The 24,654-nt window shown below is 61.1% G+C and overlaps 3 protein-coding genes and 1 pseudogene across 3 annotated transcripts in view; all 4 read left to right on the top strand.

Moving 5' to 3' along the window:
• Positions 1–3,146: 3,146 nt before the first annotated feature.
• Positions 3,147–8,685, top strand: SLC39A3 (solute carrier family 39 member 3). The gene is made up of 4 exons (XM_039839167.1): positions 3,147–3,256; positions 3,957–4,071; positions 4,677–4,992; positions 7,778–8,685. Exons 3-4 carry the CDS (start codon positions 4,783–4,785, stop codon positions 8,510–8,512), a joined length of 945 nt encoding a protein of 314 aa, XP_039695101.1. The 5' UTR covers positions 3,147–3,256; positions 3,957–4,071; positions 4,677–4,782; the 3' UTR covers positions 8,513–8,685.
• A 6,773-nt stretch (positions 8,686–15,458) lies between these two features.
• DIRAS1 (DIRAS family GTPase 1) lies at positions 15,459–19,800 on the top strand. The gene is made up of 2 exons (XM_039838990.1): positions 15,459–15,502; positions 18,418–19,800. Exon 2 carries the CDS (start codon positions 18,485–18,487, stop codon positions 19,079–19,081), a length of 597 nt encoding a protein of 198 aa, XP_039694924.1. The 5' UTR covers positions 15,459–15,502; positions 18,418–18,484; the 3' UTR covers positions 19,082–19,800.
• Positions 17,811–17,926, top strand: LOC120583770 (uncharacterized; annotated as a pseudogene).
• Positions 19,801–24,454: 4,654 nt separating the features above from the next.
• GNG7 (G protein subunit gamma 7) overlaps positions 24,455–24,654 on the top strand; it is a 106,474-nt gene continuing 106,274 nt past the window's right edge. The window contains exon 1 of the mRNA XM_039839166.1: positions 24,455–24,497. The gene's annotated coding sequence lies outside the window, so the exon portion shown is untranslated. The remainder of the gene's footprint in view (positions 24,498–24,654) is intronic.

Here is a 24,654-nt window from a genome sequence, read left to right as displayed (position 1 = left end):
ATGACTGAGCATCGTTTCGTTCTCCCGTGAATCGTCTCTTCACCTCCTTTTCCATTTTTACTTTAGGGTGTTCGTTCTCTAACGAGCGCTCGGTGTCATCTATCATCGACGTCGCCTTCTGGTCTGTCACTTATCTCTTGAGCCCATCCGTTGTGTCTTTCACCATGGAAGAGTTTTGAGACAGCCAATGCAGTCAAATTTGTCAGTGTTTTCCTGTCGCACCTGCCCACGTGTGAGTCCTGGTGGCCAAGACACTCTCGCAAATATGTCTCGAACGAACAAAAGCCTGAAGCTCATGCAGCTCCGAGCAGCCCTCACTCTGCTCACTCACGTGGACAGATTCTTCTGTAGGGAGGGGTCATCCTGTGAGCATCTACCTGGTGTGCTATTATTACAAGTGATCACTTTAGTCGTTGTCGTGAATTATGGAAACCAAAAGAAAAAGTCAAGTCACTTTGTGTCTAACTACAACAAAAAGCTTCCACCTATTGTGTGCTTGTCACGAAGCAGGCGGAAAATCATGAACATCTCATACTTAACCTCCGCAAAACCAAACTCGGTCTCTTGACACCTCCACCTCTGTGCCTCCTCCAGTGCCTCCTATTTTCATGAACGCCCCGACACCTCCCCCTCCTGCAACCCACCCAGACGAACCAGCGCCAAGTCTTGTCAATTCGCCCCACAAGGTATTTCTCCAATTCAACCACCCCCTCCATCACCCCTGCAAATGCCCTCACGTAAACTAGCTTCGGTTCTCGCCCAAATGACTCTTCGCTGATCTCCCTGCTTCCACGCTTGCTCCCTTACAATCCAATCTTTCTTTACGCAGGAGTCAGAAGAACCTTAAGACAGAAATAGGATCATAGCCTTCGCCTACTTAACACCCTTCAACGAATCACCTTGCATTTCCGGGAAGATCCGAATTCCTTAACATGTTCCATACGGCCGCCCCTAATCTCTCATCTCCGTGTTGCTCACTGACCTTCAGCCGGCCTCGCTTTCCAGGTCCTCAATCCCAGCAAACTATTTTCCACCGTTGCATCAAATACCCTCTCTGCCCCCTACTTCTCGCCACTCTTTACTTCGTTAATTCCCAAACTGACCCTTTTTTCTCTTTTTTTTTCTGCACAGCACTTAGTACAACCTATAGTTTTTCCTTGATGTATGTGTATCACTTATCCTTTGCTGCATAATAAATGACTGCAGAAGCAAGTGGCTTGCAACAATGACATTTATTATCTCACGGTTTCTGTGGGTCGGGAATCCAGGTGCACTCGGCTGGGGCCTCAGATTCAGGGGCTCTCGGAGGCTTCAATCCAGGTGTCCGCTGAAGGCCCAACGGGGGCAGGATCCCCTCCCAAGATCACTCATGGTGTCGTTGGCAGTACTCAGTTCCTACAGGCTCAATATACCAAAGGTCTCAGTCCTTCGTTGACTGTGGGTGGGAGGTCACCCTCAGTTATTTGCCACATGGGCCTCTCTGACATCTTAACTGGCTTCATCTGAGCGTGCAAGTTGAAAAAGCAATAGGGAGAGTCATGCTAGCGAGACAGAAATGACATCTTATTACTTTGCCATGTTCTGTTGGTTAGAATTAAGTCACCAGGTGCAGCCCACGCTCAAGGAGAGGGAGCCACGCCAGGGCATGGCGTCATCTGAAATCATCTTAGAAGTCCGCTTCCTGCAGTGTATTATTTCATTAATACGTATGTCTCCCCTAGACTGTGAAACATGAGGGTATAGACTTTGTTTTTTCACTCTGTTGTATTAAAAATTTTTTAATCATGGTAAAATGATGACATTAAATTTACTATTTTAACCGTTTTTAAGGGCACGGCTCAGTGGCATTAAGCACATTTAAAATATCATACCACCGTCCCCACCGTCCACCTCCAGAGCTTTCTCATGTTCCCAAATTGACACTCTGTCCCCATTACACACCCACTCTCCCCTCCCCCAGCCCCTGGCTCCACCATCTACTCTCTGTCTTTGCTAATCTGACTCTTCTGGGGAACTCTTGTGAGTGGAATCACACAGGACATGTTGTGTCCTTCTGTGTCTGGCTATGTCAGTGAGTGTAATGTCCTCGAGGTCCATCCACGTTGCAGCATTCCCCACGTTACTCTTAGCGTCTCTCCCCATGCCTGGCTCATGGTAGGCTAACAGTAAGATTTGAGTTGACAAATGAATAGAGTCTTCTCCTTCATATGTCTGGTTGCTTTTATGGGGCTGTAGAGAAAGCTATTTTTTTTTTCAATGTTCCCTTCTGCCATCTAAAAATATCAATAATCAACTGTCAGTCTTCATCTTCCTTGACCTGTCAACAGCATTGACACAACCACCAAACGATTCTGTGAAAATACATCGGATCTGTCACGTTTCTGATCAAAACTCTGCAGTGGCTCCCCATTTCCCTCAAAGCCCATTCGGTGCCTGCTCAGGCCTCCCCTTATCTCCAAATACACTTCCCCACCCGGCGGTGTCTTGGCCACACTGCTTTACCGCCATATATCCACTTGCCTAACTTCGCCATGTGCCAGTTTTTGCTTAAATATCTCCTCCTAATAAGGTCTAGTAGAGCATCTTATTTAAAATAGAAACCCACCTCCCTTACTGGGCTCTATTATTCCAGAGCTTCGGACATAATTCCATGACTTATTATGTTTATCTGGTATTTTCTGTGTCTTTTCCCAGAATATATGCTCCAAAAGGGGGAGATCTCTGGCCCGCAGATGCTCTCCCAGAAAACGTCCTGGAACGTAGTAGGCAGACATGTCGAGCCGGAGGATCTGCGTCTTAAGCCGACGAGAAGGGCATGGGCAGCGACGGCTCTCAGAAAGGGACCCTCTCCCGCCGGAAATCGTTCCCGCCAATGGCCGAGCCTCGAGCCGAGCGGGATTCAGCACCAGGCGCCCCTGGACAGCTCTGGAAGCCAAAGCGTGCCGGAACTCTCTCATCCGGGTCGAAGTTTCCGGCCGGAGCCTCCCGGTGGCTGTACCCACCGCTAGCCGAAGGGAAACAACCTCTCCGTGCCGGTAGGAGAGGTGGAGTCGCAGGATGAGTGACAGCCATGGCAGCCAATCGCGTGGCGCGCTCGGTCCGCGGAGCTTGGGGAGGCCAATAGGCAGCGGCGTGGGTGGGGCGTGGGCAGCGGCGCGCGGAGCGGGACTCCGCCGGGAGCATCGCTGTCTGGTCCAGGCCGCGCGGCGGTTGAGCGGCGGGCGGCGCTGGCGGGCGGGCAGGGAGCCCGGCTCAGGTACGTGCGGGCCGGTGCCGGCTTCGGGGGCGGGGCGGCCTGGGGCCTGGCGGACTTTCCGCCCGTTAGCCCGGGATGGGCCGCAGCGTCCGCCCCAGCTTCACCTTTATCGGCGACATCTGTGTGATATGCGTCCGGCTCCCCCAGCAGAGCGCGAGCGGTCCCCTCTAGGGCGGGGCCCGGTTAGCCTCGCTGTCCGCGGGGCGCCCAGTGCCGCACGGGGCACACAGAAGGCGTCAGTAAGTGCCGGGTGAATGAATGAATGAATGAATGAACGAACGAACGAACGAATGCGGCCGTCCCCTCCTCGGCCCAGCCTTATCGGCCCCCGGCCATCCTCACGCCCACCCCACGGACTGAGGCGTACGCACCCCCAGCACATATTTATTGGGCGCCTACTTCGTACTGGGCTTTGGGCTAGGGAAGACAGACTCCCAGCCCCCTGCAGAGGTCGCTGCCTGAAGTTAGTGGGGACATTTTGGGACTTTTAAATTATGTAGGTCCCCATAGCACAAATAATGTAGAAAAATGACAGGCAAGGGGGTGGGAGAGGCCTCTCCAACTGGTGGCATCTGATCTAAGACCTGAAGAGCTTACTGAAGTGGGGGTGTGGGCTCTGAGAACTGGAAGGCTGGGGGGAAAGCGTGACCACGGGAGCAGCCAAGATCCCTCGTACTCACAGTGACATTTTCGGGTCCAGGGCAAAATCTGCTCCGCTTGGGCTCATTGAGTCGTGTAAAGAGGGCCACATGCTTCAGTGCATCTATTTGTTCAGCCAGCGGTCACTGAGCATCTGTCGTGGGCCAAGCCTCTTGGTGAGTATAAGGGTACAGTATAGGGTGGGTATCAGCCAGGGGAGGCCCCTCGGACGGGTCCTGGAGGCAGCGAGCTGAAAGACAAGTTGCCATTGGAAGGCTGGGGAGAGAAGTAAGTGTTTCAGGCTAAGAGGACAGCCCGTGCAGGGGCCCCGAGGCGGGACCAGACATGGCACATCCAGAGACCACGAAGGTCGGACTGGGGTGAGGGACAGCAGGAGCCCATGGCCCAGAGCTTTCACCTCAGGACAAAGTGTTCGGATTTTATGTGAGGGCAGCGGGAAACCAGTGGAACAACACCACCTGATAGAACATTCTGTAGCCATGGAAACGTTCTCCGTCAATACGGTGGCTGCTAGACTCACGCGGCTACCAAGCCCTTGAAATACAAGTAGTACATCTGAGGGGCTGAGTCTTACACTCTCTCATTTTAATTAGCGTAAACAGACACATGGGGCTAGCGAGCGCCATATCGGACAGTGCAGCCGTGGAGAATGTTCTGCAGGAGGCAGGGACACGTGCCGGGCCCGGAATGGGGTGAGGTACTGGGGTGGATGGGCTTGGTCGGATGACCCAACAGCTGACGTGGTTGCTGGCACTTGCAGTGGCCGGACGGGGCATGAGGCCCCGGTAGCACGCCGTGGACCGGGAGTGTGCCGCTGCCACGCATGGTTTGGCCCCTCAGTGACTGCAGTAGCCTGAACCGCCACCATGGTGAAGCTGCTGGTGGCCAAAATCCTTTGCATGGTGGGCGTATTCTTCTTCATGCTGCTTGGCGCCCTGCTTCCGGTGAAGATCATCGAGACGGATTTTGAGAAGGCCCAGCGCTCTAGGAAGGTCCTGTCGCTCTGCAACACCTTTGGAGGCGGAGTCTTCCTGGCCACATGCTTCAACGCTTTGCTGCCCGCCGTGAGAGAAAAGGTAAGGCCGCGCTGGGCCCCTTACGGCCAAGGCCTCTGACACTTTCTCAACTCTTACCCCGACCCCTGCAGGGGTCTTGACACCCCAGGATGACCGGGAGTAGAAATGAATTTGCTGTGGGACCGTGAGTTGGCTCTTCCCTCTGGGCCTCATCTGGTAAACGAGGGGTTTCAACTAGATCTGGGGGTCCCAGCCGGCGGGCTCATCGGTCATTCCTGGACCAGACTGCCTCCCCTGGGCCGCGGACGCTGTGTTGCGAGGCTGGCAGTTGTGGCCTCTCTCCAACCGCCACGTCAGTCAGCTGCCACTGCATGATGACAAGCTCGGCACCTTAGGACGGCACATGTTTACTGTCTCACGGCATCCATGGACCAGGGCTGGGCCCTCTCTCCAGGCTCTCAGGAGGCAGCAGTCACGGTGTCCCCTGGGTGGGCCGCCGTCTCATCTGAAGGCTTGACTGGGGACAGGTCAGCTCCTAAGCTCACGTGGTCATAAGCGGGTTCAGCCCCTTCCTGGTTGGCAGAATGAGGGCCTGGTTCCTCCCTGGCTGTTGGCTGGGGGCCACCCTCAGTCCCCTGCCACATGGGCCCCCCTGGGTGGCCGTTCGCCTGGGTTTCTGACGTTCAGCCCCGTGAGACGCTGCATCTGTGCTGCGTTACGCAGCCAAGCCCGTGCTCCTTCGCTGCACGGCATGGATATCCACACAGCCGGCATCGACGAGGGGGAATCTCAGAGTCCTCTCTGACGCCTCTGCACCCCAGTGCCCCTTCCAGCACCCCCCCTGTTTCCCACACTCCCACGGCGTCACCCCTTGTCACCCTCCTGCCTCAGGCTGGGCCTGCTGCAATGGCCTTATCCTCCCCGACCCTCTTCGGTGCACGTGGCCCTCTCGGGTCCTCCCGTAACCACACCCCTGCCCACGGCTTCCCGCGCCTCAGGGACCAGGTCCCTCCTCCCAGCCACCACCCAGCCTCAGCTGGCAGCACTAGGTCCATCACCCCGTGGCCTTTGTGTGTCGGCCTTGTCCTTCCTGACCCATGTTTGTCCCTCTGGGATGATGTTTCTCACGAGCTGGCGGCCCCCACCAGGCGCGCAGCAAATGACCGACGTGGCTTCTCTGCAGCAGCGGTTCCCACCCAGGGAGACTTCGTCCCCGGCGACACTGGGCCATGTCTGGGGACATACATGGTTATCATGACTGGAGGTGCTCCTGGCATCGAGTAGGTGGGGCCAGGGATGCTGCTCTGCACTGCGCAGTGTTCAGGGGATGACCCCGCCGCGCCTGTCCTTGGAGCGCAGGATCCCCTGAGTGAGAACAGCGCGTGTGTGTGCGCATGCGCGTGTGGGTGTGTTCACGGGTTGTAACGGAGTTTGTGATGGGCAGGGAGATCGGGGCGGTGAGCAGAGATTGTGATTAGGGCGCCTGGGGTAGGTGGAGCCCTTGGGAACTACATGTAGACCGTGAGTAAAACCGAAGGAGGAACGTTCTGGACAGAGCCAGCGGCCCGGCCCCGAGGCTGTAAGGGGCTCGGCGAGTACAGACACCCTCACGGGAACCCCAGCCCCGGGGAGCGCAGCGCCCACCTTGCTGGACAGCATCCAAACCATGCCATCCAGTGCGATGGCCGTGCCCGCATGATCTAGTATCAGTGAGTTAAAGTGAGACATAGTTCAACATGGCAGCCCTCGGCCGCACAGCCACGTTGCAAGTCCTCGTGGGTCGCCCATGGCTGGTGGCTTTTGTATCAGGCAGCACAGAGAGCGTGTCCATCATGCAGAACATCCTGGTGAGCGGCAGTGGCTTGAGGGGTCTGACGGGTATGTGTCAGCAAGCCTTCACCCAGAGCGCAGGGTGACAGGAAGACCCCGGACACAGAGCCCCACCCGGATCATGGAAGTAAACCCCACGCAGACGTGAGGCCCCGAAAGGCTACTCTGTGGTGGTGGAGCCCGGAAGTCCCAGATCCAGGTGCTGGCAGGGCCGGGTCCCTCAGAGGCCAGGAGGGAGAGCGTTTCACGCCCTCCCAACTTCTGCTGGTCACCGGCCATCCTTGGCTTACAGACACGTCACCCAAGTCTCTGGCTTAGTCTTCTCTTGGCCAACTGCCTGTGTGTCTGTGTTGATGTCTCCTTTTCTGTCTCACGAGGACACCTGTCGTTGGATTAAGGGCCCACCCCAACCCAGGGCAGTCTCCTCTCAAGGTCCTTATCTCACGTGTGAGTTTCCTGGCGACAGGGCAGCTCCAATAGCAGACGTTTATTCTCTCTGGTTCTGGAGGCTGGAAGTCCGCGATCCAGGCGCCAGCAGGCCGGGTCCTTCTGAGGCCTCCCTCGTGCTGCCTTTCCACATGGCGGTCCCCATGTCTCTTCCTCTTCCGGGAAGGACACCGGGCGGCGTGCCCCAAAGGCCTCATTTTAACTGAGTCGCGTCTCCAAAGATTCTCTCCAAATGCAGTTGGTTTTGAAGTACCAGGGGCTGGCAGACTTGAATACATGAATTTTTTTCCGGGGAGAGGACACGTTTCAGCCCTTAACCCTTTAGTTCTGGGTGGGTGTATCTTTGGTGGCCATGATGCAGCCCCCTGCGGTGAGGCCCTGCCATTCCCTTTGAAACAGGGCTTTTGTCCATTCTGTCAAGGAAGAACCCTTTTTCTTCTCGTATGAATTGGGTGTCACGGTGCTTTGCTAATTGAATAGCGGCATCAGACGAACCCCGTCGCGTTGGTGGCGAGGGTCCCCGCCTCTGAACCCCTCTCGCCTCTCCCCCTCCCTCCCTCCGTTCCAGCTCCAGAAGGTTCTGAGTCTCGGGCACATCAGCACCGACTACCCGCTGGCGGAGACGCTCATGATGCTGGGCTTCTTCCTGACCGTGCTCCTGGAGCAGCTCGTCCTGACCTTCCGCAAGGAGAAACCATCTTTCATCGACCTGGAGACCTTCAACGCCGGCTCAGACGCCGGCAGCGACTCAGAGTATGAGAGCCCCTTCATGGGGGCCGCACGGGGCCACACGCTCTACGCAGAACCCCGCGCCCACAGCCACGGGCTGAGCATCCAGGAGCTGTCGCGCTCCAGCCCGCTGCGCCTCCTCAGCCTGGTCTTCGCACTGTCGGCCCACTCGGTCTTCGAGGGCCTGGCCCTGGGCCTGCAGGAGGAGGGCGAGAAGGTAGTGAGCCTGTTCATGGGCGTGGCCATCCACGAGACGCTGGTGGCCGTGGCCTTGGGCATCAACATGGCCCGGAGCTCCATGCCCCTGAGGGACTCGGCCAAGCTGGCCGTCACCGTGAGCGCCATGATCCCTCTGGGCATCAGCCTCGGCCTGGGCATCGAGAGTGCCCAGGGCGTGCCCAGCAGCGTGGCCTCCGTGCTACTGCAGGGCCTGGCGGGCGGCACCTTTCTGTCCGTCACCTTCTCAGAGATCCTGGGGAAGGAGCTAGAGGAGAAGAATGACCGTCTGCTCAAGGTCCTCTTCCTGGTGCTGGGCTACGCCGTGCTGGCCGGCGTGGCCCTCCTCAAGTGCTGAGCGTCCCGAGCCCTCGGGGAGCCCCGGGCCAGATGCGAGGGGACCTCAGGTGCCTGGCCTCCGCCCGCGCACGGAGGGGCCTGGGACCAGGCCGCGCCCCAGACCCTACGCCCCCAGCCTCGGGGCTCCACTACTACTTGTAAAAATATTTCTGTTAAAGCTATTTCCCACACTGTGTGGCCACGTCAACCTCTGGGTGGGGTTCTGGTGACACACGGGAGGTGGGGTTGGGCGCCCGCATGGGGTCAGGCCGAGACCAGCCTCTCTCTGCTTACCAAACTGTGGCCGAGGGCAGGACACGCTGGAGGCTCTGCGGCCTCTGTCCTCTGCCGCCAGCTGGCCCCGTTGCTGACAGAGGAGGCCACCGGCATGGAGTATCTGTTCCTCGGTTAGACGGGCTGGCTCCTAGACTCCTGTCACCCGAGGCTGCGCCTCCAGAGGTATGGCAGGTCCCAGGTGCCACCTTCCCTGCCTTCCTGCCTTCTGGGGAGTGTGCCCTCGGGTACGGGGGTCTCTGGGCCAGGATGAGCCTGTGGGTTTCCCGAGGGAACAGAGACACACAGGCTGAGACACCTGCGGGCAGGGCGAGGGCGGCATGGCCGTCTGTGCACCCACGGTCTCCGGAGCAAGACGGACCGGGCCGTGTGGCAAGGGCCATACAATGAGATTCCCCACCAGACACAAAGGCGACCAGTCCCGGAGGAGCCAGAGGGCAGAGACAACGGTCTAGTGGGGCTGGTGCGAACCCTGGCGCCGTGGCAACGGCCCATTAGCCTGGGCTGTCGTCCTGGCGACCCAGGGCATCCCCGGGGAGTGGGAGCCCGGGAGTCGGGCTGGGCCTTTCCTGGGAAATTTGCTCGGAGGCAAGGCTGGAGCAGGCTCAGGCCTGGCACCCCACGCGGCGTTTCATGGCCGCAGCGTCACCCAGCTCTGCCCGGGCCGCCTGCTCCTCACGCCCTTCCTGCTTCCTGCCGCGGATGCGGGGCTGAGGGCCCAGGTCTGCGCCTTTCTGCAGTCCCAGTTTTCCTTCCTACGCCCACCGACAGCAGCAGGGCACTCGAGGTCCCCAAAGAGGACAGGCCCTTCCGCCCGTGGCGGTGCCCAGCGGGGCCTCCTGCCGTCACTGTGACTAGGTCGGGACTCCAGGAGCAGCTGCTCGCTTGTCCGAGGGTGGGCGCCCCGGGGGCCGGCCCGCTGCTGTCTGCTCAGCCCACCGGCCACGGCGTGAGGAAGCACAACTTTCGTGACAGCCCCAGCCTCCACCGACGTTACAAGAGTGGGGAGCAAGGACGTGTGTCTGAGACCCCTCCTGTCCGCTCTGCCGCCCCTCACCCAGGCACTGCCGGAAGCATTGGGCCCATTTCCAGGGACTTCTGTCTGAACCTGTTCCTGGGGACTCATCTTCAAATCCTGCACAGCCTGGCCCTGACCCCAAGCCCAGAAACGACCCTGCGGGTGTGGGGACGTCGCCCTCTCCTCCAAGTCCTAAACCCAGTGCTCCAGCCCCCACCTGCCCCACTTCCTTCCACCCAGAACTGGAAGGGTCCACTGGTTTGGCCTTTGCCCTGGGTAGGCCGGTCGCCATGGAGTCTGCATTGGGCCAGGTATGAGGTGGAGGATCGGAGTCTCACACCCAGGAAGGCTCAGGGGCCCCTGTCTCCCCAAGTCCTGTGGGAACCCCACACGGGGACAGAGCAGTCTGCTCCAGGGGGTCCCAGCTCCATAGCCCTCATTCCCATCACCGAAAGCACACACGGAAGCCACCAGCTCTTTGGGGTGGCCCTGGGAACATCACCTGCCCCCCACCAGTTCCCATGTCCCTCTTCCCTGTCCCCACTGGCAGTTCCAAGGCCATGTTGGTCCCCTCACTCTGAGCTGGCTTCCAGCCAGCAGGCCCAGGAAGGGCACTGCCACGCCAGCGACACCCCTCTGCCTGTCCCTCAGACGCTGCCTCCCAGAGTCCCGGCATCCTCATGTCCCCACGTGCCTCCCCCACCTCTGATTGCTGGGCAGTGGCCACCCCAGCTGCCTCTCTCCCCGAGGTGTCACCAGCCCCAGCAAAGCTGCTTCTGGGCCCCTGGGTAACAGCGCCCCAAAGGTCTGGGAGGTGGTGTAGGAGGGATACAGGCGGCCCCTCTGGCCCCCAAGGCCACCCCTCCTGTCTGCTGTGGTTGGAGGAGCAGGGTCAGCCTCGCAACAGCCAGCCAGATGCAGGGGTGACAGTGTCTTCGGTCAGCGTGGGTCAGCTTTCCCCACCCTGGCCAAGGATCAGAATGCCTCCACATTGGGGCAAGAAGAGTGGCGGTCCCATGGGGGGTGGCGGGAAGCAAAGCTCACTCCTGAGGGCCCCAGACCAGTGGTGGCCACACCTGCCAGAGCAGGCCCCCTGAGGCCAGTGCAGGGTCCCCACCCCTACCGGCTCTGACCAGGAGCACCACCACGTGCTGATGGAGCTCTGGCTTGAATAAGGCTGTGGCTGGTCACCACCTGGGGCTCTGGGCCAGCCCCACCTCGAAACCAGATGTCAGCCACAAAGGCTTCATCCATCTCCATGCAACTTGCGACATCCAGAAAACGTGGCATGGCCGGTGGAAGCAGAGATTCCTTCTCGGGGGTCTTTGCGGGCTCTGGTTCTCAATCCAGGCGATTCTGCCCCTAGAAGACACTGGGTGACTTCTGGGGACATCTGTGGTTGTCACACCTGGGGGTGCTCCAGGCATCAAGAGAGTGGGGGCAGGGAGGCTGCTCAGGCCCCACAGAGCCCAGGGCGTCCCCATAGAGTGAGCCGGCGGCCCCACCGCCCTCTGAGGTCCACCCCTCGTCAGGGCTCACGGCACAGGCGGCACAGGCAACAGCTGGATGGAGTCAGGCCGGTTCCCCCTCCTTGATCTGGAGACAAAAGAAGAGAAATCGGGGAGGTGGCACCCGGGCCTCGAGGACTGAATTAACCGTAATAACAGCGTGTCGGGGCTTCTGTTGTCTGCTGTTTGTGTTTCTTAGGGAGAACTTATTAGTGCGGGGCGGGGAGGGGCGTGCCGGTTCACGGGCCCATCTGCATCCTCAGGGCCCCGAAAAGCTGGCAAGGGATGGGGTGGTGTCGCCCAGCACACGATGCCTTCGGACCTGCCCGGGCCACCAGCTCAAGACCCTAGGCCCCACTAGAAAGAGAGGTGCACGCGTGCACACACCCACCCACCGTCCCAGCCAGCGCCACCTGTCTGTCAGCTTCAGAGCAGTGACAACCCATCTGACAGCCCCGGAAGCCACCTACAGGCTGGGGAGGGAGTGGGGAGGGGGGCGGGGGCGGGGCTCACGAGGGCGGAGGGGGCCGCTGTAGGGTGTGTAGGTGGTTCTGCGAAGACCCTAGAATTCTCCTCCGGGCTGTTGGAGTGCTGAGACCAGATTGGGCTCAGATCAGGGACACCCCATCTGTCCCAGCCACGTCCCCCTCCACTGCTACGGGGGCAGGAACAGCTGAGCTGGCAGGCTGCGGTGTTCTGGCCCAGGGCCGGAGTGGCTGCTGCATGCCCCGCCTGGCAGGAGAGGACCAGGCTGGCCAGGTGGGCAGTTCAGAACCCCCGATTTTTGGGTGCTGGGCACGCACGGCCAAGGGGCTGCATTTGGCCATCACGGTTGGCAGGCCTTTTCCCTCAAGGGACCAGCGAGGTCCCCTCTGAGCTAGTTAAGGTGCAACCACTCGTACCAATGAGCCTGCCCTATAGAGGGGTCCCCCCTTGGCACTGTGGACGTGAAGGCCACAGTTCCTCTCTGTGGGGTCCATCTGGACACTGGGGTATTGAGCAGCCTCCCCGGCCTCCACCCACTCGATGCAGGGGCACCCCAGTCGTGACAACCACAGATGTCCCCAGACATGGCCTGGTGTCGCCCCAGGCGAGATCCCCTGGAATGGAAGGCAGGTCACATTCTAGGGAGGGAGACAGGTGAATTATCAGCATGTGTCAGTGGCAGAGAGCAATGACAGCCCCAAAGATGGGAAAGCCTAGCAAAGGGAGGCAGGGCAGTGTCCGAGGACCACGTGACTCACAAGATGGGGGAGCCCTTCCACCGGGGGGGGTGGCCTGTGCAAAGGCCCTGAAGTCTCTACAGGTCACGTGCTTTTTTCTGAGTGACCAAAGCAGTCCTGGCTCCGTAAACAGACCCGGGCATTCCAGGGGTTCATCCTGTGTTGGCGAGGCCTTCGGTGACCCCGCTCCTCTGAGTGGTGACACCGGCGCAGCCCGTGTGCTGAGGAGTAAGCCAGGCCGCCTCTGGGGACCAGGCAGGTGGCTTCGGCCAGGACCTAGCGTCTTCCTCCCTGGGCCGGGGTCCAGCTCCCACAGGTGCTGACCAGCAGAATCCAGGCTCATGCATGCCAGTCCGTTTGTTTTTCCAGGCAAACTGGGTTTTGACAAACGATTTCCTTATTTTACAACGTTGACAGCAAACTTAAAAACAAACGAAAACCCTTAGTGGCCAAACCGCACCTGTGTGAGGCCGTGGGCCCAGCCCGCTTTGGCAGCATCATTGTATGAGTCCAAGAGCATGGACAGCAGAGAGTTCCACCTGCTGCCCGCCTCCCCCCAGGCAGCTGCACCACGGGTTCAGGGCAGGGTGGGGGATAAGAGAGGCCCTTGTGACCCCTGCTGGGAACACTGGTGCAGGGAGAAGCCCCACAGCCTGCCAGGCCAGGCGGAGGGGGGACGGTGCAGGTAGAACGCTGTCCCTTGCAGTTGAACCCATTCCCTTCTCTGAGCCCCAGTTTCCGCAAGGGTAGAGCGGCCCCCTATACACCCCAGGAATTCCAGAGCTGTCCCCGCCAGACCTCCAAGGGGAAGAGGGTACTGCAGTTCTAGTTTGGGAAGCTGGGGAGTGGGGTTGGGCCTCCGAGCCCCAGGGAGGGCGAGGAGGGGACTCTGGGGCCTGACTTCCCCTGGCTGAGAGCCTGGCCTGGGAGCTATAAATAGCAAGAGCAGAGTGGCCCCGCTACTGTGCCCACAGCCCGTGCATGAGTCAGCCTGCCCCAGCCTGGGCTGGCGTCTGGAAGAAGCAGAGGCCGGGCCCAGCGCCACCAGTCACTCAGGAGACGAAGGCGGGCAGGGCATTCGGAGTGGCATAGTGGGCCGTGCCCAGCAGCCCCACGTTGGTGGACGCCCTGACCACTCCCAGCAACCCTGAGAGGCCGGACAGCAGTGAGCCTCATGGAGAAACTGAGGCCCAGAGGGGTGTTTGGCTGGGATGCACAGCCCAGCCCAGAGGCCAGGATCCGTCTGCCCATGGGCTGTCTCCACTGGCCCCCGCCCTCCAGCTGAGAGGCGGAGGGCGGGGGCCAGGTCACCCTCTGAGGGGCCTCCCAAGGCCAAGAACAGGGCAGGGGCAAGGTGTGTGGGGGAGGGGGAGGGGCAGGAGAGCTGGAACAGTGGAAGAACTTGGGTGCCAGGCTGAGAAGCCGAGCATGGTCCTCAGGCAAAGGAGACGTGGAGGGGAGAGAGCCAGGAGGCCCCTTTCGGAGGCTGGGTGCTGAGTGCTAGAGTGGAAGTGAGCAGACAGGGCGGTCCTAGAAGCCAGGAAGGAAGCAGGGGGACGGTCCAGGCGGAAGAGACCGCTGGGGGGGGCAAGGAAAAGTGGGACATCAAGCCCCAGAAGAGTCTGCTTCAGCTAGAGCCATGGGAACAGTGGGTCAGCGAGAATCGACGGGCCAAGAACCAGGGAGACCCTTGGGCTCCCGCCGACCGTGTGCTCACACTTCATGACGGGGAGCTCACCACCTCCCAAAAAGCCTCTTTCACCCTCAGACTGCTCCGACCCCAGAAAGCTCCCCTCACGGGACCTCGGTGTCAGCCTCCCCATTAAGGATGCCTTCCTCCAGCAGACTTGAGGGCTGGGGCTGCCTTGTGTCCACCCCGGGCCCGGTGGCTGCACCCCAAAGTCCAGTCTCCTCTGAGATGAGCCTCTGCTCTCCGGGTCTTCAGGAGGGGGAAGGTGACACGTCTCGTGAGCGGAAACGTGGATGCAGACACACCAAACGCACAGATGCTTCCCAAAGACGAACGTTTATTCTCAGAGTTACCTATTTGAGGAGGATAAATATTTCTGTACCGGAACACTGTAAAAAACGTTCCTTCCTAGCCCCCTTTGTCCACCCCCACCTCGAATGCCCCCCACCCACAAAGTCATCAAAGACCCAGCTGCCCTCTCCCCAGGTGGGCTGCCCTTAGAACCCCGCCAGACTCAGGTCATCTGTAGGACCCTTCTTTCTTCGCCTCCCACAAACCCCTGAGGAGTGGTCTCCAGGTACGCCCCTCTCCCCCGTTTCCCCAGCCGCTGGGGCCACCTCTGCCTTCTCATACATATTTGTTGGTTGATTGATCATTTATTTATTCCACCAAGGCACCTCCCCTGGTGGGCCCCTGAGCTGGACCCCGGCCCCCACTAACCCCAGGGCGTCCCATGCTGTTTGTCCAGACCCCTTCTCTGCAGTTCTGCCAAGAGTTCCTTCCCTCTGTCACATCTCCCCACCGCCCACCCCCCGGGCCTGGGATGTCCCATTCTTGCCCAGCACCTGGTTTTCGGGGTGACCCTGGGCGCGCCAGCTCCCACTCGGGCTCCAGGAAGAAGTAGACCCCACTTTCTTTGCGCTCTCGCGTCCTGGCGACCTCCCCAGGGACAGGCAAGAGCCCGTGCGCGGGGCCTGCGTCCGGAAAGGGCCTCCCGGCGCGCGGCTGGGCGGGGGTCCCGGGCTGGGGGGCGCGGGGCGGGGGTCCAGGCGGGGCTGCGCTCCCCGCGCGGCGCGGGGCGGCGGTGACCTTGGCCGGGGGCGCGGGTCCCCGGGGAGGGGCGGAGCGCGGCGCCCGGCAGGCGGGCGGGGACGGCGCGGGCGCGGCGGCGGCTCGGGCAGGCGGCAGCGGCGGGCGCGCGGGGGGCGGCGGCGCCCGAGCGGACACGGAGACGACCAGCAGCAGCCGCGGCGGCGCCGCAGGGACGAGCGCCCAGGTAGGCGGCCGGGGCCGGGGCCGGGGCCGGGGCCGGGGCCGGGACCGGGGACGGGGCGCGGGCCTGCTGCATCCCACCCGCCCGCCCGCGGGCCCTTCCCTGCGCGCCCCTCCTTTGTCCGAGCCCCACCCTCCCGGCCAGCCTGCGGGAACGGGCCGTCCTCCCCGCCGGGCCCTGCACCGGGACCCCTCCCCAGTCCACTGCGCCCTGGCCCGGCCGCCCTGGGCTCCTACCTTGGACAGCTCCCGCTCCGAGTCCTCCCCTCCCCCACGGCACCCACAGGGCGCCCCCGCGGCCAAGCCAGCCCCTCTCAGCCCCCTCCCCGGGTGGGTCGGCCCCGCTCAGCCAGGGCCGCTCCACGAGGACCCAGCTGGTCCCTAGTCCTCTGCCCCCATCGCGAGGCTCAACCCCTGTGTTTACACTGAAGGCCAGAGAAACCCCTCCGCCTCCAGGGCCCCTCCGTGTCGGCCTCCCCCCCACCACCCAAATCCTCCTGGCGGAGGCGCCCTGAGCTGGCCCTCTCCCGCCCCTAGAGCACGCCCTCCTTCACCAAGTCCCTCATTAGTCACACAGTCCCTTGGTCACACCACCCCCAACTTGGGTAGGCACCCCCCACCCCTTGCCCTGGAGGCCACTGTCACCCTGAGCTGCACTCTGGGACCCAGGGCAGGGCTGAGCCCCTAGGGGGTCTCAGGGTGGGCTGCTCTGCACAGCACGAGGCCCCGGGCTGTGAGGCCGACTAGGGCCGTTCAAATCCCACTCCGCTCTGCAGCCTCCCTGCTCTGTGACCTTGAGCTAGTGCCTCCCACCCTGGGTGCACAAGACCCCCTCCCTACTCTCACCCTGCAGAAGATGGGGTGGTTTTCCAACAGCCCCGGGGGGGGGGCCCAGCATGGAGTGGGGGTTACCCAATGTGAGCTCCTCGTCAGGGGTCAAAGACCCCAGCAGGGCCCCTCCCCGAGGACACCCCTGCTGATGAGTCTGCAGCCCTGCGGGGGTCTGCACCCAGCGCGAGGTCCCCGGGCCAGTCGTGGTGATGTCTGCCTGCACGCCGGGTGCTTGCTCCTCAGGGTGCCCACCCAGGATGGGCAGTGACTGCAGAGCCAGCTGGCACCCCTCACCAGCCCCCCACGCAAAGTCCTCCCATGCTGAGCACTGCCATGCATGTCATATGTCACCATGCCTAGCAGTCAACCACGAGTTAGCAAGGCTGGAGCTCCCGGAAGTTTAGCGGGCACGTAATTTGTGGGATACGTGCCTGCTGCAGCTTTCACCATGCATCCTTTTCTGAAAAACCTGGTACCGTTGATCATTCAGAGCGTGACTTCCCAGCCCATGCAGGCCGCGTGCTTGCCCCCTGAGCCCCTGGGGTGAGCGACCCTCCTCATCCGTCCTTTTTGAGGACTCCCGCCTCCCAAGCACCTCCTAAGGGCTCCCTCCAACTTATCACATCCTCGCTCCGCAACTCCGGGGGGCTGGGCACTGCGACCGCTCACGGTTCACAGAGAAAAACGAGTCTTGGGGACACCAAGTTACCTGCCCGCACTCCTGTGCCATGAATTCACGCATCAGTCTTACACACACACACACACACACACACACACACACTCATCTGACACGCACACCCCTAAGGGTCGTAACTGGGTTGAGATGCAATCTTACGTCTCCTCTCCCACTGTCGACCGCCCCCAAGCCGGGGGACCCTCGGGGGTGGCTGGGAAGGAGGAAGGGGAGCGGTCTCTCCTGCTGTCTGTTCTCCAATAATGACTACGGATGGTGGAGCCAGGCCTCCCCGGCTGCCGCCCCCAGCCAGGCTCCTCTGCTTCCAGCGTTTCGGGAATAGCTGTGCCATGTGACGTCCCCAGGCCGCTGGATCTCTCTGAGCGCAGGAGAGGGACAGATGATAAGGAGACAGCCTCCTGGGGGGTTCCGTGCCCCGGACACCTCGGGCCTGACCGGAGGCCAGGGTGGGCAGACCGTGGTTAGGGAGCGGGGAGTTTTCTCTGTAGCCTCAGTTTTCATTTTCTGCCCCCCCGGCCCGGGCTGTGCACCCCTGCCTCTCAGGGCTGCCATCCCGAATCAGTGTCGTGATTTGCAAATTGGGGTTCTTGGGCCTCCAGCGTTGGGGGTCACACGTATGGGATGAAGGCAGGCGAGTGGCCTTACAATGCAGGCGCCGAGGGCCGAGGCCCCGCAAGCTGCATTTTAAAGATGCCCCCAGGATGTGGTTCCATAGAATAGCGGTTAGCACGTCTGCTTTACACACAGAAGGTCCTGGGTTCCCATCCCAGTGGAGCCACGGTCCATGGTCTGCGGCCGCGCCACCCTGAACGAGCCCGATGTCTGATCTCGGAAGCTAAGCTGGGTCGGGCCTGGTTAGTACTTGGATGGGAGCCCACCCAGGAAGACCAGGTGCTGTAGGCATAAATAATAATAAGTAATAAAAAAATAAATTAATTAAATAAATAAAGATGCCCCCCAACACGCGATCGTTGGAGAGAGGCACCGCATCACCCACTTTGCAGAGTGGGAAACTGAGGCTCAAGTATCAGAGAGGTTTTCCCAGGTCACAGAGCCGGCCCGAGGGAGACCACGGCCATGCCGAGTAAGGGAGGGAGAAGCCTGTGCAGCCTAGGGCCCGAGGGGGAAAGACTCAGCTCCACACCTCTGCCTACCCACAATCCCCTGGGAAGGAGCCGAGGCCCCAGGTTTGGTTAGGGGAGACACCGCAGCGGGGGCTAGCACAGAGCCTGTGTGCAGGCAGAACTGCAGTCAGCCGAACCAACTAGAAGGCTTTCCTGGGACTCAGGAGCCAGGGCTCCTGTCGCCTGAGAAGCCGCTTCTCCTGCTCCCTGGGCCCGGAGCCGTCCTTCCCGGCCGGTGGCCTTCTGCGCCTGACACTCCTCTCTGCACAGGGTCGGCCCGGGGTTCTGGCAGCTGGCACGAGCCCTCCTGGCCCGGACCCCATCCCCGGCGTGGAAGATGCCCGAGCAGAGTAATGACTACCGCGTGGTGGTGTTTGGCGCGGGCGGCGTGGGCAAGAGCTCGCTGGTGCTGCGCTTCGTGAAGGGCACGTTCCGGGACACCTACATCCCCACCATCGAGGACACCTACCGGCAGGTGATCAGCTGCGACAAGAGCGTGTGCACGCTGCAGATCACCGACACCACGGGCAGCCACCAGTTCCCGGCCATGCAGCGGCTGTCCATCTCCAAGGGCCACGCCTTCATCCTGGTCTTCTCGGTCACCAGCAAGCAGTCGCTGGAGGAGCTGGGCCCCATCTACCAGCTCATCGTGCAGATCAAGGGCAGCGTGGAGGACATCCCCGTCATGCTGGTGGGCAACAAGTGTGACGAGACGCAGCGGGAGGTGGACACCCGCGAGGCCCAGGCCGTGGCCCAGGAGTGGAAGTGCGCCTTCATGGAGACGTCCGCCAAGATGAACCACAACGTCAAGGAGCTGTTCCAGGAGCTGCTGACGCTGGAGACGCGCCGGAATATGAGCCTCGCCATCGACGGCAAGTGCTCCAGCAAGCAGAAGAGGACAGACCGCATCAAGGGCAAGTGCGCCCTCATGTGAGCCGGCGCGGCGGCCCGCCCTGCCCCTCCCAGCGCCCCCTGCAGCTGCGCTGCCTCTCCGCCCCTCCCCCACCTTTCCATCTCCTTCACCTCTCTGCCCGGACACGAGGTCCCGGAGAGCCCGGCAGGTCTGGGGCTCCCACCCGGCTCTGTCGCATCCCTCCGCCTTCCCCCATCTTTGTGCCCTGCCCTCCTGCCTGTACCCCACCCCCCGCCAAAGGCAAGTGCTGGAGGTGGCCTCCCTCAATCTGCACATGGGAAAATGGGGAAGCTGCCTGTCCCCGCGGGGACCCAGGGCGCCGGTTTGCCCCATCTCTGCCCCTTTCTCTTGGGTGACCCCAGCCAGCAGGTCACCGCGACCTTGAGCGGAGGAAAATTTGGAATGCACCTGGACCTCAAATTTTGTTTTCTCCTATCCGATGTTTAACACACACTTCCCCCACCCGCCTCTGTCCCTCGTGACCTCTGGCCTGTGCTCCCCGCTCTGGTCTCAGAACACCCTCTCGCTTCTGTCCTCACACCTTGTGGGATGGGCCTCAGGCTGCCAGGCAATAACCACAGGGCCCGCAGCAGCGCCCTGCCAGCCCAGCACCCCACTCCTCACCCCCCCAGGCCTGGCATGCAGGCAGGGGGGCCAGGACCAGTCGACGGCCACAGCACAACTCTGGGGACCGCCCGGCATGAATGTGAGGGCCTTCCCGGACTTGGCTCGTAGCAGAGATTGGCACGGCACATCATCAGCAAGCCCTGGGTAGGGGTCTGGGGTGCAGAGGAATGTCTGGGGCTCCGTTAGGGGCAGGTGACCGGACTCACTATCAGCAGAATCTGAGGGACTCAAGGTAGAGCCCTGCCCAGGCTGCCTCCTCCCACTGCCTGCACCCCTGAAAGGGGACACCCCAGGAAGGTGTGTGTCGTGGAGTCGGGGTGTCTCTGCCACCATGAGATCCTGAGTATTTTGTGAGGGTCTAGATAATTCTACACTCATGGGACCCCGTGGAGATGTGTCCGATGATGATGATGACCTGTGGGCTGGGGGAAGGGCTGTGTTTCTGCATGTTGCTGCAGGGGGTCGATGGCTGTGTGCGTGTGTACCTGTGTGTGTGGCTGTCACCGGGGTGGTGTGTGCGTGTGACAGTCTGTGTAACGACGTGTGGGGCGTGTATAGTTGTGGGTGCTGTGCTGTCGACAGGACTGAATATTTGTGACGTTCCAACATGAGCATGACTGTAAGTGGCTGTGCATCTAGGAGCGGGAGAAGTGATTTATCGAAGAACATCTGTGAACCTGTTTGTCCTCACTGTGTGTGGAACGCAAAGCCTGTCTGACTCTGTAACGTGACAGCTCTCGGCCCAAAATCTGTATCCGTCAGCTAGGGCTGCGTAACAAATGACCACAAACTCGGCAACTTAGGACCAAACATACTTAATCACCTCCCAGTTTCAGTCAGAAGCCCGGGAGCAGCTCATCAGGCTCCCTGCTCAGGTGTCGCAGGCTGTGGTCCCAGCGCTGCCTGGGGCACAGCCTCACCTAAAGATCGGACTGGGGAAGGACCCGCTTCCAGTCACCGGTTGTCGGCAGCGCTCCGTTCCCTGAGTTGCGGGACCGAGGGCCTCAGTCGCTCACTGGCGGTCAGTGGGAGCCACCCTCTCCCTCTGCCCCCTGCCCCTTGGGCCTCTCCTGGGGCCTCTCACAGCATTGGGTGTCATTGGTGTGAGGAAGCTGTGTGTGTATGTGCTTGTGTGTGCTTGTGCAAGCTAAGATTGACCTGTGCTTGTAGGAGAGAGAGAGGCCATGTGGCTGTCCAGTCACGTGACCACGTGGGACTATATGGTGGTAAAAGGGACTGTTTGTGTCCAGTTTGGTGGCAGTGTGTTTTTCCTTGTTCCTGTGACTGTTCACCAAAGCTTACGGGGCACACTGTGAGAGAGAGTGCGTGCGTGTGTGCGTGTGACTGCCGGGCACGCAGACGGGCCACAGAAGAGCTCGCGGCATCCTGCCTGAGCACAGCTGAGCCCCCTCATGCTGTGGGGGGTTCCGGGGCTGCCAGCCGCTGGCGTTGCCCCTCCCCCACCCAGGAGTGGTTCCTGGGCCTGGAAGGTGCCAGAGAGGGTGGGGCTGGGCAGGGGTCTGCGCCCTTTCTCAGGGACACACCCTGATAGCACAATCTCCCTGGGGTCCCGCCCTCCAGGCTTCTCCTGCCTCAGGCTCTGCCCCTACCTGGGAACAGAGGCTTCTGCAGGCGTGGGAGGGCCAGAGCCTGCCCTGGCTGCTGGCCCGTCCTGTCTGGGCCACCCTGAGTCTGGGGACTGTGCCAGGCCATGCTTGCTGTGATCCCGTCCCCGCCCCTCTCCCCACCCCCATCCCCGCATGTGGGTGCCCCCCACCCCGTCGTGGGGTGTGTGGCGTTGCCTAGAAATAGTCTTCTGCAATAAAGAGGTATCCTATGGTTCAGTCGCTTCTTTGGGTTTGGTGGTCACAGACATCCGTAAGGACAGGGGGAAGATGAAGAATGGGGAGGTGACAGATGGAGGTGAGGGGCAGGGTAAAAAGTGGGGGCGAGACAGGGAGGGGCTGAGAGGTGGCCAGTGAGAGCCACGTGGGTGTGGGGTGGTGAGAGGTGGGGATGTGACATGTGGACAGGAGACAGATGAGGAGGTGAGAGAGGGCCACGAGGAAGGGAGGAGAGGCACGAGCAGTCTGGGTTCGTCCCGTCTCCTCGGGCCTCAGTTTCCCTATTCGCTTCCCACGTGTTACCTGGGGGCACCTTCCCGGCCTGGCCTCTGTGAACTTGGGCCACTGCCCTGCGGGGCTCAGCAGAGGGGGTGTGTTGGGGGAGCTCACGGGAACCTCGCTCTGCTCACCCCAGTCCTGAGCAGAGAGGGACCGTCTTCCTCCCTGCTCCTGCCCCATGTGACTTCTCACCTGCCACTCCTCCCCGTCCACCCAGACTAGGCCAGGCAGGCATCTCAGTGGGAAGGGATAAGGCCTGGTTCCGGGATAAACTGGGAAGACGATGAGACACCATCCATTTACTTCTTCGTTTGTTCATTCATTCATTCAGGATCTAATAGATACCAACTGTGTGCCTGGCCTTCCCTGGATGTTGGACACACAGCAAACCCGACTCAAACCCCAAGGTCCCTGGCCTCTCGGAGCTCATAACCTACCGGTGGGGAGGACGCCCCCCTCCCAAACACACACAAAGAGCTGAATCAGATCGTTTTGGATTTGTGCTGGGGACAAGGGCAACCTGGACCACAAAAGTGACATGGTGGCAGGAGTTGGGTGGTTAGGAAGCCCGAGCTGACTGAGGAGGTGACATTGAACCGACATGGCAAGGTGGAGTAAAGGCCAGTCCTAAGAGAGTGAGCTGGGATGGAACACCGGGTCAGGGGGAACAGCGTGTGCAGAGGCCCTGAGGCAGGGACCGACGAAGGCCGGGAGAGGAATGAGGGGACGCTGCGGCGAAGGGGATCAGAGAGGTGGGCAGGAGCGAAATGGGGCCTGGGGGGCTGCGGGGAGAGTCTGGACTTCTATGACAAGGACACCGACCGGAGCGTCATGAAACCTTGTAGCCCCCATAAGGGATCTCACAGGCCCTGCTAGACCCCGCACTAACTGCAGCCAGCCGAAGGGCTTAGGCAGGCACTATGAGCCCATGTTACATGGGGAGGAACCCACAGGCCTTCGTTTCTCCATCTGCTAGAAGGCTCGTGGCTGAGTTTTACAAACATATAAGCAGGGGCAGGGCTAGGGCAAGGAGAGTGAGCCTGTCACGTCAGGAGCAAAACCTAAGGTGGGGGGCAGAACACTCAGCCATCAAGAAACACATTTTAATGCACTGTTTAATGCAAAGGAAACCACGATGAACAAGATAGCAATCTTTTAAATAAAGACAGGATCTGACGCACCGGGGCTGGGGAGAGGCAAGGGAAGCGGTTTGCAGGAGTACAGAATCACATCTTGTGTTTCTTGAAAATTTGGGTATTTTGCTCATCCTGGATTATTTCTGCATTTAATTTGCAATTTTCGAATCTATCATTAGCGAAAAATATCATTAGTATTTATAGTATTTATCTCCATAGCCTGCCCTCCCTAATTACCCGCCTCCTACCCCGCCGCAGGGTTTGGATCTGAGAAAAGCGCCCACTTGTCCCACCCCAGTCTGTGAAGGGTGAGCAGCAGCTTCACCCAGCTCCTGCAGGAATCCCTGACCTTCTGATTTTTCAGGGTGCCTGGAAGTCTGGCTTTCTCCCTTTGAAACATCCCGATCTTTAAATGTTGGCAATGTTAGAATTTTCAAAGGATGCGTGGGGCCACCAGTTTGAGATCCTTGTTCAGACAGTAAGTCTAGGGCTGAGGACACTCTTTTGGGACCGTTGTTCCGACAGTAATTCCTCTGGGGGAACGCGAGCTGGGGAGTGAGATGCCCGCCCCAGGCGCCTGGTTCTCTCTGTGCGCTGCAGGGGATGAGCAGGGAGGTTCCCGCGGCGACGACAGGGGCCCTAGGGTGCTCGGCTGGGAGGCCGGCAGCTCAGATCACAGAGCCTCAGCGTCGCACGAAGCCCTTCAAGTCTAGAGTGGAGCGACTGAATCCTCCCGCGTAAGAAACGCTTCCCTCCGTGAGCGCCGGATGCTTCTGGGGACACACTAAATGAGACATCACCAGGGGAGCCTGTTAAAAATGTGCATTCCAGGGGTCCAGTTCCCGCGGGATTCCGGATCATTCTATCTGGGTGCGGGCGCAGGAACCTGCTTCGTAAGATTCAGGCCTAGGAGTTAGGAAATCATGAGACAGGCTTGGGCGAACGACCTCGGATTTATCCTCCGTGAGACTCGGTTTCCGCCTTTGTAAAGTGGGCATTACATCACTTCTCCTCTAAGTCCTCAGCGAGAGGGAGCGGTTAGGATCGTCCTGCATTGCGAGTCACGCGACCGACTAGCGGGGGACGGTTTTCCTGCCGCAAGGGAGCCCCCGCAGCGAGGACTCGGGATTCGAACTCGAAGAAAGCCTCGCGCCTCCTTGACGTCACCAAGTCGCCTCCGAAAGTCCGCTGGTCGCCCCGCGGCGGAGTCCCCCGCACCTTTCTCTTCTCATATTAGCATAGCCCCGCCTCCCGCGCCTTCCCCGCGCGCGGGTGGCCAGCGGCGGTGCCACTCAGCGTTCCGCCCTCAGGCCCCGCCCGCGCCCAATCCCCTCCCCCTCCCGGGCGCAGCCTACCCCGCTGCCTGCCCTGCGCCCCGCCCCCGGCCCCGCCCCAGCCTCCGGGGCTCGCTATTGGCTGCGCCGGCCGCCAGTGCCCGCCCCCCGCGCGCGGGCTCCGCCCCGCCCCGCACAGGGGAGCGCGCGTCCGCGCGCCAGGCGGCGGGTTCGGCTGCGCGGCGGGGCTGAGGCGGCCGCAGCGGCCGGGGCGCAGGTAAGGGCTCGCGCGGCCGCGGTTCGCGCCGGGGTCCGCCGCCCCCAGCTCGGGGCGGGGCGCGGCCGCGGCGGAAGGCAGGCCGGGGCGGCCCGGGGTGGGCGCTGAGAGGGCTCCCGTTTGGCCGCGGACTTGGGGGTCGCGGTAGCCGAGGGGG

Source organism: Pteropus medius, unplaced genomic scaffold, assembly GCF_902729225.1.
Source record: "Pteropus medius unplaced genomic scaffold, Ma_sr-lr_union100, whole genome shotgun sequence".
Classification (NCBI taxonomy): Eukaryota; Metazoa; Chordata; class Mammalia; order Chiroptera; family Pteropodidae; genus Pteropus; species Pteropus medius.
This window is presented reverse-complemented; position numbering and strand designations above follow the sequence as displayed.

Excerpts from the sequence above, each read along its gene's own strand:
- SLC39A3 (XM_039839167.1), top strand. The coding sequence starts at position 4,783 with ATGGTGAAGCTGCTGGTGGCCAAAATCCTTTGCATGGTGGGCGTATTC. Across the intron at positions 4,993-7,777 it reads TGCCCGCCGTGAGAGAAAAG|CTCCAGAAGGTTCTGAGTCT; the intron begins GTAAGGCCGCGC and ends CCTCCGTTCCAG.
- DIRAS1 (XM_039838990.1), top strand. The coding sequence starts at position 18,485 with ATGCCCGAGCAGAGTAATGACTACCGCGTGGTGGTGTTTGGCGCGGGC.